Source organism: Scleropages formosus, chromosome 25 (genome assembly GCF_900964775.1).
Source record: "Scleropages formosus chromosome 25, fSclFor1.1, whole genome shotgun sequence".
NCBI classification, from domain to species: Eukaryota; Metazoa; Chordata; class Actinopteri; order Osteoglossiformes; family Osteoglossidae; genus Scleropages; species Scleropages formosus.
Genome location: NC_041830.1, coordinates 14,804,461 through 14,817,381, shown reverse-complemented (window position 1 = coordinate 14,817,381; position 12,921 = coordinate 14,804,461). Strand labels below are relative to the sequence as shown.

Below are 12,921 nucleotides of genomic sequence, written 5' to 3'. Positions count from 1 at the left end.
CTTATGATTTATATGACAATTATAATACAGTAATATTACAGTATATTGCACTGGGGCCTGACAGTCCGGCTGTCCCCTACATCCATCACTGCTCGCCCTCTTTCCACCACCAGGGGGCGACAGAGTCACGTGTGCCGAAGTGAGACGGTCGCGCCGCCTGTGACGTGTAAAAGGCGCGACTTGTGAATACAAGCGATAGCGCGGGGGAGAAGTGGCGCACGTGCAGAGATGTGGAGCGGCTCGCGGAGACGGGCGTGGGATTTATTCGTGCCTCTTTCGTTCTCCGTGACAGTCACACCGCGGTATTCTGTGTTTATTTTTGCGTTAGTAAAACACGGTTGGTCGCACTCGCTCCTTTTGCTGCTTTGTCAGTGTGGTCGGAGCTCAGACTAAGTTTGTGCCCCCATTGCCTCTCATTATATTTTCATTTATTTAGCAGATGCTTCTCACCAAAAAGCGACTGGCAGTGAGGTTTGTGCTGCTTCCACGCTACTAACATGATGATTAACTCATACAGCTGGGTATTTTTTTTTTTTTTTTTACTGTGTTTGTGCAGGGGTTGTTGAGGCTGTTAGATGTGGTTCTAATCATCCGGGTCTTTCAGCTTCAGCCACTGCGCCACCTGCTGCCCCGCGTGTTTCCTGCTCTCGTGAAGCCCATGTGCACTTTGTCTGTTGTTCTTGTACCGCGGCGATGGATTTAACCCTCAGATAAGCTGTGGATTTGGTGCAGTACCCGCCTCTATAAAAGAAGTGTCCCTCAGTGCTGCTGTGTCCCCTTTTTGCACAGAGGAAGAGGATGCTGAAGACTTCAGGCATGAGGAGCAGGAGCCTCGCGGGTCGTCGCTGCACCTGGCTGTGGGTCCCACTTGCCGTGAGCCTCCAGAGGCGCCGGTCGCTCCGTTGGCTGCCCCTCCCTGCGGGTCGGAGGAGACGCGGCGCCCAGAAACGCGCCGCACACGGAGGCCCCGGGGTCCCTGGCAGGAGGAGGCGAAGGGAGGAGTTGATCCTACGTTCCCAGGTCCGATCTAGCATCCCGGCTTCAACCGCAACAAGCACCGTAGAGTCCCTGGGAGACAGCCTTCTCCCTGGTGCTGCACCCGCCCTCAAAGGTCGAGGGCAAAAGGCGATGGCGGCGAAGGGCAGAGCTAACACACCGTGCCAGGAGAAGTGGCTTAGGCAGGCACCCAAACACCGGCGGAGGGCTCGATGCCTGCTGATGAGGCCAAGGAGGTGGAGAGTCAGCGTCTCTCCCTGGGGCACGACAGGGGGGACTCTTCTGCGCTGGCACAGGGAGCGCAGGAAGGCAGGAAGCCGGACCCAGAGGGCGGAGCCATACCGCTCCCTGTCTGCTCCCGCCTCAGCGAGCAGCTGTGTGGCCAAAAAGCCAGAGGTCCGGTGCACTCCGAACAGCGAGCCTTGGTTGGCATGTGGACACAACAGCGTGGCTTCAGAAGAGGAGCCCACAGTGTGCAGAGCTTTCCTGGTCCACATGTCCCAACCAGGGCAGCAGGGCGGCAGTTTGCCTCTCCTCAGCGGCAGAACTCTGGCACCCAAACCCTGCAGCTCCGCTGGGCTGAACCATCCCTATGTGGACCAAACGGTGAGACGAGGACGAGACACAGAGGGGAGGGGAGAGAATGGCCTTACGGTGGAGAAGGTGCTGGATCCCATCGAAGGAAGTGCTCCCCAGGCACAGGGTACGAAGGACTTTGAAGGAAATGGCCACACCTCCCTATGCCTCACCCCCCCACTGGAGGACTGCGAGGCCACTGGTGGTGAAAGATCTGAAGTGATACAGGAGGTGGCTCCCAAAAACCATCAAGTTGGCAAGAAGGAGTTAATGGAGCTCATTCATGGTACTGACTGCTGGAATTCACTCCCCCTCCCTCCCCACACACACTTCCTTCCTTTTACTGTGGTTAACTTCTGTGTTCTTTTCTCCTCCTCCATGTCCCTGCTGAAGAATTTCTGGAAGACTTCTACAAAACATATGGAAGCTTTATCCCCTTGAGCAGAGGTGATGTTCTGGACCATCTGAGGCAGAAGTTGAAGAGTGACCTCAGCGCCTGGTAGGTCACCCGGGGAAAGAGTGGCATCCCGCCCTTTGTGTGTCCCCTTGGTCCCTTGTCTCACAAGCACTTGCTTCTTCTCAGGATGGTGTTCATCAGCAAGGAGGTGGACAGGTACCAGGTGGTCATCACCGCCGCACACCTCCCATGTTTCACAGTGACCCACAACAGACACATGCTGACCCTGGATGATCTGACCACGCTGGACAGCCAGAACTGGGTCAATGACCAGGTGGGCCTTTGGGACATGCTTGTCCTACTGGATTCTCGACTTGTTTGATCAAACATTTTGACTTAATTTGACCCCTTGAACTGTTTAATTCCAGCCCCTGATGCTTTTGCATTTGGTGATTTCAGGTGATAAACATGTATGGAGAGTTAATAATGGAGGCTGTTAACCACAAAGTAAGTTGTGTGGGTGATTGGGAAATTGTCACTCAGTGTATTGATGGCTTTCATGGCTCCATTAATATCGATTGATGAGGAGCAGCATCTAATATTAGTACCGGTAATACTCAGAAGCCTGCTGTGAAACATGATTTTTGCTCAAGTGTAGTTGAAGAGCCGCCACTCAGTTTTTCAGATTGACCCCCATTTCTCCTTTTTCTCGAAAGGCCCATTTTTTCAACACCTTTTTCTACAATCAGCTTGCAACCAGAGGGTATGAAGGAGTGAAGCGATGGACCAAAAATGTAAGCAAGGGTGTACGGCCACCCACTGAAACCTTTCTCAAAAGCACAGCTACTTAACATAGTTTTTTGCCACAATTTAAAACGGGCAATGAAGGCCCTAAATCACTTGTAATGTTAATACTTTGTGTGAAAAGACCATATATTTGCACTTTACACTTGTAGAATTTAATAGTTTAATGGTCCAAACTTGCTGCAGACTGATGAGATTGAATGGCCAACTCTGCAGGTGGACCTCTTCTCCAAGACATTGCTGCTGATCCCCATCCACTTGGAGAGCCACTGGAGTCTGGTCAGTGTGGACCTGGTCAGCTACAGCATTCATTTCTATGACTCCCAGGGCCTCGTGTTTCAGCAAGCCATGGAGGTAGAGTTAACAGGGGTTCGAGGGGTCTCTTCCTGTCCTCACACTGCTGCCTGGTAGACAGAAGGTCCTTCGGTTCTGTTTGTCCTAGATCAGAGGTAACCCCTCCCCCCACTCCAGTGGTTTCAGCCACTGTCTAGCTGCACATTCTAGCATGTTGGTGTGGGAGCTCAACAGCTCTGACCCTTAATGTCCCTGTTCTCCACAGAGCATCTTACACTACATAACGACCGAAGCAAAGGAGAAGCAGCATGCAGCATTCCAAAGGGGCTGGGTGCTGATGACAAACAGGGTATGAAAGGGTTCTCTGCTTATTCACTGGGGGAGGTGTGTGTGGTTACTCTTTACATGTATTCATTTAGCTCATGCTTTTTTTTCCAAAATGACTGTGTTAAGATTACAATTATTAGTTACAAGCTGTACTATTCATAAGCTAAGGTCAGTGTGTGAGAAATTGCCCTGTGATGGACTGGCATTGCCTCCCCCTTGTGCCTTGCTTTACCCACTGAGCTTTTCGAATAGGCTCCAGCCCAGCTCACCCCTTACCTTTTATTAATAATGGGTAGATGGACCCCTCTCTACTAACATTTATCTGGCTAGCAGCTTTTTCATGTAATTCTTTCATCTCTTCCCCCAGTGGATGCCTCAACAGAAAAATGATGGTGACTGTGGTGTTTTCCTTCTAGAGGTCAGTGTGTTTGACCTTCTTTATTTGTAATGGTTTTTGGTCTTAAGAGATGTCTACCCCCCTGGTTTCTATGCCAACTGTCTCCCTTCTTTTCAGTACTGTAAATGCTTGGCTTTGAGAAGGCCATTGAGGTTCTCTCAGCAGCACATGCCCAAAATCCGGAAGAGGATCTATAAGGAGCTCTGTGAGTGCAAGCTCACCCAATGATGCTGACCTTTGACCTTTCCAGCACTGCTATGCTGCACTCTTTCCACCATAGTGACTGTCTGGAAGAGAAGAAACTGCTGCCTCATTTCTCACACCATTGGTGCTGTGGGAGGAGAACAGGGCCTGTCTTGTGTTGGGCTAAAGTAGATGCTCCATGCAGTCGAGTCCACAACTGTAGGAAAAAGACTTGGACAAGGTGCTTAAAACATGGTAATGCTCTCCAGAAAGTGTTTATTGTCATGATTTTTTTTTAAATAAAGCTTTGTGTGTAAATGTTTAAAGCAAGTGGCGTGTTTACTATGGTGTTGTGAAGGCTGCCCCTTATCCCTTTTAATACAGATGTGGCAGCTGCCCAAACACCAATCAGTCCTTAAAGACTGCAGGAGTCATTTAGTCTTATAAAACTAGAAAAAAAATTTGGTTGCATTTGTGGTATTCAACTTTATATACTAGACTTACAACAGTTTATCCTTCATATATGAGAGCGTTCTTACCATAACAGATGATATGGAACTAGACCAAAGGCGGTGAACCAGTACTGGAGATTTGAACCTTCAGAGGGGAAGACAGCAGCTCCTGCTGCTTTCACTTTATTTAAAAACAAAAGTGCCTAAAAAGAATCAAACTGTGAAAGATGGCACAAGGAACTGGATTGTGTTACTTTAAGCTGCACATCATTTGTAGTATGGTGTCCTAATGTTTTCTGTAACAGCCCCATAATGGAAAAAATACCAGAACATGTGGCACATCCTACAAGCCTTTCTTCACTTTAGCCACACACATGTATACTGCTGACAGTTTTAAATAAAAACACCAATGTTTATTTGTGGGGGGGTATGGACTGAATACAGAACACAACACAAATCAAAATGGCCCTGAAAAGCTTGTCTTCAGGCTTAACGGGAAACCTGCCACATTAATACTCAGTGCGAGTGAACAGATGTCACTGCATTTACTCACTGATCCAGCTGCCCGTGGGAAACAAGGCACTCGTCCCGTAAAAATTGCAGATGTAAGATGTGTACAAAGTAATGTCAAAAACTACAGTCTGGTACAAAAATACAGACCAATCTTGGATTTTCCAGCACAGCGTCGACTTAAAATTTGTTCCTTCCCTCTGGATTTCTTTGGAGTTGAGTTAATTTCCCATATCCACCTCGGGCAGGGTCGTAATCCTGTCTGTACTCATCTCTCACCTGGGAACAAACATAAAAACAGTAAGGGTGGCTAAAGTTATCAATGGACAGTGTCAGTTTCAAACAGGAGTTCCAAACACATATGTTATGCCTAAGAACTCCAGCAATTGTTTTCTAGCTCACACAAGTCCATCTTCTGTGCGCACCACTGACCTGACCCCCTGACTTGCCACGACCGTACTGCCGGCCCTCCCGGAACCCAGCATCCCAGTCTGTTCGGATGATGCGGTCGTCCAGCCGTGTTCCATTGATGAACCTCATAGCATTCTCGGCATCACCTCTGGTGTAGTATCTGACAGAGGGTCAAGGCCTTTCCACAGCAACTTACACTCATCACCAGTGCAACACATTGTTATCCATTATTATTCAGCTGACACCTTTGTCATGACAACGCACGCCGCTAGATAACCAACTTTAACATGATTTAGTCACTTACGCAGCTGAGATTCTTACCTATATACTAAATACCTTGATCAGGGGAAGAGCAGGATCTGAACCAAGACCCTGGAGATAGCCCTCAACACACTCCACCTGCTGCCCAAAAGAGCACATACAATTACACACTGTGACGCTGACCACGTGCAGGATACTCGACGAAGCAGAAGCCACAGGCCGTCTTCTTGATCTTGTCCAGGCCGATGATGATCCTCTTGACGTCCCCGCTCTTGGAGAAGAGCTCGTAGACCTGCTCCTCGGTCGTGTAGAAGGACAGGTTCCCCACGTACAGCGTGCTGCTCTGCTTCAGCAGCTTCTCCTGCTCGTAGCGGTTCCCCTGCAGAGCACAGGCACACGTTCATTTCTCAGATACACGACGGATAATCATCCCTCACTGCGTCAAGTCAGCAAACCCTCCGAGCGAGGAATGGCCTGGTGGTTAACTCAGACCTCGTCAGCGTCGTCATGCTCGCTCGCTGCGTTTTGTCTCGCCAGTTTACACGCTCGTTTCGCTCTTACCTTGAAATGCTGGTCCCTGTATTGGCTTATTTCGATGTAGGAGTCACTGTTCAGAGCATTCAGATGAGAAGACATTGTTTGTGGATTGTCAATTTCACAAAAAAAAGTCCCAGGACACCCAATCTGTTAGCGACGAGAACAAACTCCCTCCAAACACCAATTTTACGTGAGCGGAAGTGATTCTGAAGAAAACTTCCGGGGCAAATCCGGTCCGCTAAAAAAAAGTGTCCGACTGGAAGTAACGACATTGGTGGGTCAAATTAGTCCGCGGTTTATGAGAAAATAGTTCAGGCGACTAACAAAGCAACTAAAGTGTCGTTTGTGCAAATATATGGCGTTGTAACGTGAGAAAGGCCTTTAAGACCCGAGCGCTGCGATATCGTCCAAGATTAATCCCGGCGACACACCAGCAGCAGCAGCAGTAGGAGGACCTGGTTCGGGGCCTGAGGTGGGTCCGTCCGCGTTGAACTTGCAGCGAGCGAAAACTGTCAAAAATGTCGGTTTAGGCAGCCGTTTGTTGTTTATGGAGGTGTGTTTCCTGCAGATCCGGGAAAGATGGTCCTGCGGCGACTCCTCTTCACCCTGCTCAACAACGCGCAGGTGGTAGAGAAACTCTCCGAGTCGCGGCCCGTCCGCCGGGCGGCGCAGCTCACCGTGTTCGCCGTGACCCGAGCGCGTATTGCCGGCAGGGACGCCGCCGAGCGGCTGCTCCGCTCCCACACGCTGCGGCGGATCCAACAGGAGGCGGCGGCCGGGGGCCCGAAGGACGCGGGCGAGGAGGTGCTGAGGAGATTTCGGAGGCTCGGTAGGACCTTCGCGGACGAGCTGAGGGAGGGAGTGAGAGACGCGAGCAGACAGATGAAGAAGAAGTGATTTGGAGCCGGAGGCGCTCCTCACCTGTTCCAGCAGCAGCAGCTGAGCTGCAGGAGGAGCCCTTTCATTTCACCCTTTTCCGAGATGTGTTTCTTCTGCTTCCTGTTCAACAGGCACAGCTGAGCTGGCGAACGTGGTGTGTAACTGTGTAAATAAAAAGGACCTGAAGCGTGTTCGCGAAGTTGACGTGTTTAGACGGCTCGCTCGGTGCACTCCGTTTAAATGTTCAGTCGATAAAGGTTCAAATTATATGTCATGATTAGCAAGATGTGGACACAAAAAAATGTGCAGCGATGTACGTGACAGTACACGGCAGTATACTAGTCTAGTAAAGTGGAAGATACGATTCTAGTTCTACTGCTAGCTTGAAGTTGAGACGCCGCAGCTACTCATTTTTGTCCACTGAGGACGAGGCCTGTGGCCCCTCACGCTGTACCTCGTATATTCTCTTCTGTCCTTCTCAGTGACACCAATGGTGGAAGGTAGGTGGTGAGCAGAGGCTTTGATAACTTTGGAGAGACATCTCCACAACCCCTTTTTATGCTGTGTCTCAGAAACTGTCCGCCGGTGACATCACCTTACTGCTACAGGTGTTCGGATCCAACACGAGTCGCCTCTCGTGCGCAGGTGGGTTTCTTACAGAGACGGACTGTGACTAATGTAGTCCTTTGGTGGGATGCCAGTTCACCTCAAACATAGTCAAAGTGGACGTTGCTGTGTTTTAATATTCTCACAACAGGCTTCCGGACACCAAAAATCATAGAAGTGGTTCCAAAAATAGACACATTCAGAAGCGTTTACACAAGTGTCACAAGCTCACTGCTGATCACCCTCAATTCTGGAAGGAAGACAGGCAGTGCACACAACTGCATGAGACTTTTTATTATAATTATTAGCCGTTCTCCCCTTTTGACAAGTGGAATGAATTGTATCGGCAGGTTATGTACATATTCCAGTCCCAAAGTGAGTTATAAAGCGGTGGCGAAGTGGTAAAAGAAGCAGTCTTATTAGAAAACAATCATCTCCGAGGAACGCGAGAATGTTCAGGGAGCCCGACCAGACTTCCCTTGGAGGACGATTTAAAGGCTTCCGTTAGTGTGTCTCCAGACTTGGGTTCAAACACTCGTGGTCCCCACCCAGACGAAGGCCACGTAGTCCCACGTGGAGCTATGTTTCAAGTTATGACATTTTGCAGCGCCAGGTGAAAACAAGACTCCCCCCCCCACCCACAAATTTTCCTTATAATAAAGTCCTATGGTTAAAACCATGCACGTCACATGAGAAGACAGAGAAAATAAAATGCACGTACAATGGGAGAGAGAGGAGAACTAGCTGCCATGGTTACTCAATTTGTGACCCTTAGTACCAAACACTATTCCAAGGAACCACCAGACTCATCTTCTGATGGCACGATTCCTCTCTGCATTCAAATTCAATTTAAAGACAGGAAAATAAATGGCCAGTGAGGTGGTGGTAAATGTAAAGGAAAAATATATTTATAGATCTATATATATGTATATATGTTTATCAATGTAAAGAAAATAATCCCCATATTTGTAGTGTTTGAAGTTTAATATAGACTTTTATTATGACAAAATAGGCAGTTTACTGAGGGTTAAATATCTTAAAATCTCACCGTACAATAAATTTTAGATTTTTGCATTTGCCAACTAAGCTGCTGGACTTTGTAAAATTGCCAATCAAAACTATCCATGGTCATAGTGACAAAAGCAGTTTTTAATAAGACACTGATCATAGTCTTAGAAAACCAACTAAGAAACATTCTGAATTGTACCACACGCTTATTCAGAATCGTGCATTTGAAAGTGGAAGAGGAGAGGACCAGAGGAAGTACACCCGTCAAGTCATGTGTGTTAAAGAAAAAGATGATAAATGTACTGCAGGTGGTAGGACTACAAAAAATACAGAGCAGTAGAAATTAAGAGAAAAAAGAAAATTAAAAATGTCCAAAACATGCTGTTAAAGCTTCAAGGTGCAAAACTTTGCTTGGTGTACTCTACCCAAAAGTATGAGACATTTCTTCCCCGTTACCATGAAATAAATCAAAGATAATCATTTTATGTAATGCATAATCCAAATTATACCCACCCCCTAATAGTAACCTCCCTTAAACATTAAGGAATTGTACCGTAAAAAAACCCCACATATTGTATTTAGACCGGCATTGTCCTTCCCCCTTGGCAGAAAGCAGTCCTGAAGACACAGCTATTGTCTAATGGGGGTGGTGGGAGCTACCAACTTGGGTCGCAACCCCAGTGACGAATGCGCAGCACAGGGGCTGGTGGATTCCAAAGCTTTGGGAAAGGGGAGCCATCACACACAGCAGGCCAGTTTTAAAAAAATAATAAATAAATAAAAACAAAGAAATAACGTTGATCTTTCGCCTCTTCACAACTTCTCCTTGGCTGGTACCCATATGTAGGAACCAGACTGCTCCTCTATGATCTGTTTGACCTGCTCGTATATCTCCTCCAGAGTGTCCCCTTGAACGATGGCTGCAACACAGGGAGAGGTGAGCCTTTAGAATAATGAAAAGTCACATGAAGGCAATGGCAGGTTGAACAGTCTATCCTGAGAATTTTTTATACATGAATAAGGGGAAAAACCAGATGACAAATCTAGAGTGAACAAGTGGCAGATGGTCACAATGTAATCATTACCTTTTATCCATGGGCCCTCTCATAAATAATGAACTTAAAAATAAATTAAAATTTCATAAGGATTGTCCAAAGGTCTTGTCAAATGTGCATCTCAGAGATGTGTTATCTGGCCTATCTCAGTAACAAGTGGTTGGCAGATAAAGTGGACCTGTCAGTCTTCATGTGAATTTTTCCAAGCCCATTCAGTCAGCACAGAGTAAAATCAACACTTAATTTTGTCCTTCTGATTCCAAAGGAACACCTTTCATGAGAGTTTACTGAACACTCCTGATTTCACTGTCATTGTGTGAGGTATACCGAGCGTGTCAATGGACATTCACCTGTGAAGTGCTCCGTAAATTCCTGCTCCAGCTTCATGGCCCTGTCGAACGTCTTCTTGCCCTGTTCCTCCGTCAACCTCTTGTTCATCTCCCTAAAGGAAGACGGGGGGGGTTTAAGACATATATTAGCCCATGTCATGCTACCACACCCCCACAACACAAATGCTCCATAGATCTGTGTACATAGTGCATGGTTCTGCCACTCACATGATGTTATCCACCGATTTTGGTTTAATGAAAATGGCAACAGGATACAGCTGAGCGATCTGAAGCCTCTTGATGGCGTTGCCAGAAACATCCAGAATGCAATGTTTTCCCTAAATAAATGTTAAATTTTTTTTTTTTTTTTTTTAAAAAAAAAAAAAAAAGAAAAAAGCAATTTTGCACCAGCTCCTTTACTGCAATCCATCTTTATAAAGACTGATTAAATTTACATATCATTTTACAGACACATAATGGAGCCATGTGATCTAAATGAAAGCAGCTATCATTCCTTATTCACACCTTGTTCACCACTCATTGTGAAAAGGAGCGAAACATACTCAACTCCAGTCTCTCATTTTTAAAAATATACGCTCAGATACTTCAAGAACTTTATTTTGTATATATTGGTTCTGACAGAAACAGAAAGCAGAGCAGAGCAGTTGAGCTATGTGAGCTAAACATAAAAGCTAAAGTGCAATAAGCTAAAGTGCAATAAGCTCAATTAAAGGAGCTGCATACTGTAGGAATCACTCAGCTTGGTACATGCATTGACTCAGACATGGTCAGGAAGTGGGTACCTTCTCGGCCACCTCCCGCACAGACTGCACACTGGTCCCGTACAGGTGGTTGTTATACTGGCCAGCCTCAATGAACTTGTGATCCTGGATGTCCTTCTCCATCTGCTCTCGCGAAGTGACAAAGTGGTAGTCTCTACCATCCACCTCGTAGTCTCTCTTCGGTCTGGTTGTGTCTGAAAGGAAAGTAAACCATCTTCTCAGTGAAGTTGCAATGATGGTTGCATAATAGCTTTGGGCATTTCCCAAGCTGCTTTTTAAAAAAGGACAAGAATTACCCAGTAATCCACAGCATTACTGGCTTTCTTTAACCTGAAGTACTGAGCTGCAGCTGAGTTCCATTCAGAACTTCCATTCAATCCTCAAATGCCTGGATAATATTCCCCATTAGTCCTCTTCAGGCAGATGTTGCAAATCAGCATCCCTAATTGCTTACTAATACTAGTATTTCCTACTGCTAATAGGAATTTGGGCCTGAGAGTGTTAAACTCCACTAAGTAGAGGGAATTTACTTAAGGTGAACTTACAAAAAAATCATACTATATGTTTAGTACATGTCACTGACTCAAGTCTTATGCACTGGTATTTATAATGTGTTGCTTAGGAAGCTGAGCGGGATGGGAAGCTGAGCGGGATTGAGTGGGATGGAAAGAAATATATACTAGAGGATAGGGATTCTGAGCATCTTCATTAACACTGCTCCTGTTCCTTTCCTACACAGTATGTAAGCAGGCTGTGTGTTGTACTCACGAGGAACACAAGATCCAAATTTGTCAGGGAACTCGGAGATGAGGTCGTCATTTATCCGGTCCTTCATCGGTCCCAGAACAATCACTGGACGGGTATAGTTCACTGCGAGCACAGTAAACAAAGTAAAGTTACACTGTGCTCACTCAGCCCAAATGCTGGGAATGTTACAATTTCTGTGGGGGGGGGGGGAGAGGGAAAAAAAAAAAAAAAAAAAACTAATAGCATCTCAGCAATAGCAAAACTCCTAATACTTCTGAGAAGTGAGCTTTTTCTCTCCATAAACTTGCTTCCAGCTCGAAAAACAGACTGAGGCAGCCATTTAGTAAAGACGCTCACCTTCCTGCTGGTTGACGGGCTCATATGACAAGACATACTCCTCTTGGCCACCTGTTTGAGAGAGCACAGACACACCTGGAGAAGAAGCCAAACACGTTGCACTAAACTGCTTCTGTTTTAGTATTTCTGCCTGTTGAAATGTGCTTTTTTTTTTTTTTCTTTTTTTTAATGATGATATGAGTGTCTCCAATCTGATATGAGAACTTTGAGGTAAAACTGTGACCTTTCCTTCCTTAAATAGGAATGTTAGAAGTAAAGGTGATGACAGATGGATGGACTGATTGAAGTGTTATATGAAACACTTTATCCCCAAAGTGAACCTCAGGGCCAAGTTGGTTTGAAATATGGATGTTACTCTTGACCAGTGTGCTGCGTAAAAGGTCCTCAAGTACCCATGTGGAAAAATAGGTGAATGTTGGGTACATTTCAATTATTCAAACGTGGCATGTAATATGGTGATATATCTAGGTTTACTGAATACAAGGATTACACTACACGTATACAGAAAACATTGATGAAAATGATTTTAAATAATCTCCAAGCCACAGTATCAATGTGATAAGTCACTAACAGTCGCAAAATGCAACACGTCCAATATTGTCATGCATAAGCAAATGGGAAGGAATCAAAGGCTGCGATAAAGCCATTCTCAAAGTGCTCAGTTTCTACATTAGATTGTTTTTAACATGCATTGTGATCCTTTAAATGTACAAATACATATTCTCCATGCAGAAACCAGGACATGCAGAAAATGCCACCATTCTCTCCCAATTCTCAGGTTGCCGATTTCTAAATACAGGCACAGGTGGTATGTAGCTATATAAAAATCAACAATCCTCATGTTTATCCTGTAAACTTTAAACCTGGGTGTTACTACACAAGTGTTTTGTGGCCTTTTCAAATGCAGTGCACTGTGACCTGTCAGTTGACAAAATACTACGTATTCTTATAGTAAATTCTACTAAATATATTAGATGATATATACTGACATATACATCATACTAAGTGACAGC

General features: G+C 45.9%; 3 protein-coding genes across 31 annotated transcripts in view; 1 reads left to right on the top strand and 2 right to left on the bottom strand.

The window, feature by feature from the left end:
- Positions 1 to 217: 217 nt before the first annotated feature.
- LOC108921602 (sentrin-specific protease 3-like) lies at positions 218 to 4,035 on the top strand. Its single transcript, XM_018731128.1, has 10 exons — positions 218 to 302; positions 790 to 1,858; positions 1,966 to 2,071; positions 2,156 to 2,303; positions 2,429 to 2,476; positions 2,686 to 2,763; positions 2,990 to 3,127; positions 3,333 to 3,416; positions 3,762 to 3,812; positions 3,909 to 4,035. The coding sequence occupies exons 2-10, from the start codon at positions 799 to 801 to the stop codon at positions 4,017 to 4,019; spliced, it is 1,824 nt and encodes a 607-aa protein (XP_018586644.1). The 5' UTR covers positions 218 to 302; positions 790 to 798; the 3' UTR covers positions 4,020 to 4,035.
- A 684-nt stretch (positions 4,036 to 4,719) lies between these two features.
- On the bottom strand, positions 4,720 to 6,617 carry ncbp2 (nuclear cap binding protein subunit 2). The gene is made up of 4 exons (XM_018731129.1): positions 6,170 to 6,617; positions 5,806 to 5,987; positions 5,369 to 5,507; positions 4,720 to 5,215 (listed from the first exon to the last, which is right to left on the bottom strand). The coding sequence occupies exons 1-4, from the start codon at positions 6,242 to 6,244 to the stop codon at positions 5,117 to 5,119; spliced, it is 495 nt and encodes a 164-aa protein (XP_018586645.1). The 5' UTR covers positions 6,245 to 6,617; the 3' UTR covers positions 4,720 to 5,116.
- Positions 6,618 to 8,595: 1,978 nt separating this feature from the next.
- Positions 8,596 to 12,921, bottom strand: part of LOC108921599 (disks large homolog 1) — a 94,397-nt gene continuing 90,071 nt past the window's right edge. For 27 of the 29 annotated variants that reach the window (XM_029249107.1, XM_029249108.1, XM_029249091.1 and 24 more), the window contains 6 exons: positions 11,909 to 11,959; positions 11,573 to 11,674; positions 10,826 to 10,998; positions 10,251 to 10,360; positions 10,044 to 10,135; positions 8,596 to 9,558 (listed from right to left, as the gene is read on the bottom strand). In XM_029249107.1, coding sequence (XP_029104940.1) covers positions 9,452 to 9,558; positions 10,044 to 10,135; positions 10,251 to 10,360; positions 10,826 to 10,998; positions 11,573 to 11,674; positions 11,909 to 11,959 — 635 coding nt within the window. In that variant the 3' untranslated portion in view covers positions 8,596 to 9,451. Of the gene's footprint in view, positions 9,559 to 10,043; positions 10,136 to 10,250; positions 10,361 to 10,825; positions 10,999 to 11,572; positions 11,675 to 11,908; positions 11,984 to 12,921 lie in introns of all 29 variants that reach the window. The other 2 variants (XM_029249109.1, XM_029249110.1) reach the window with 1 other exon arrangement.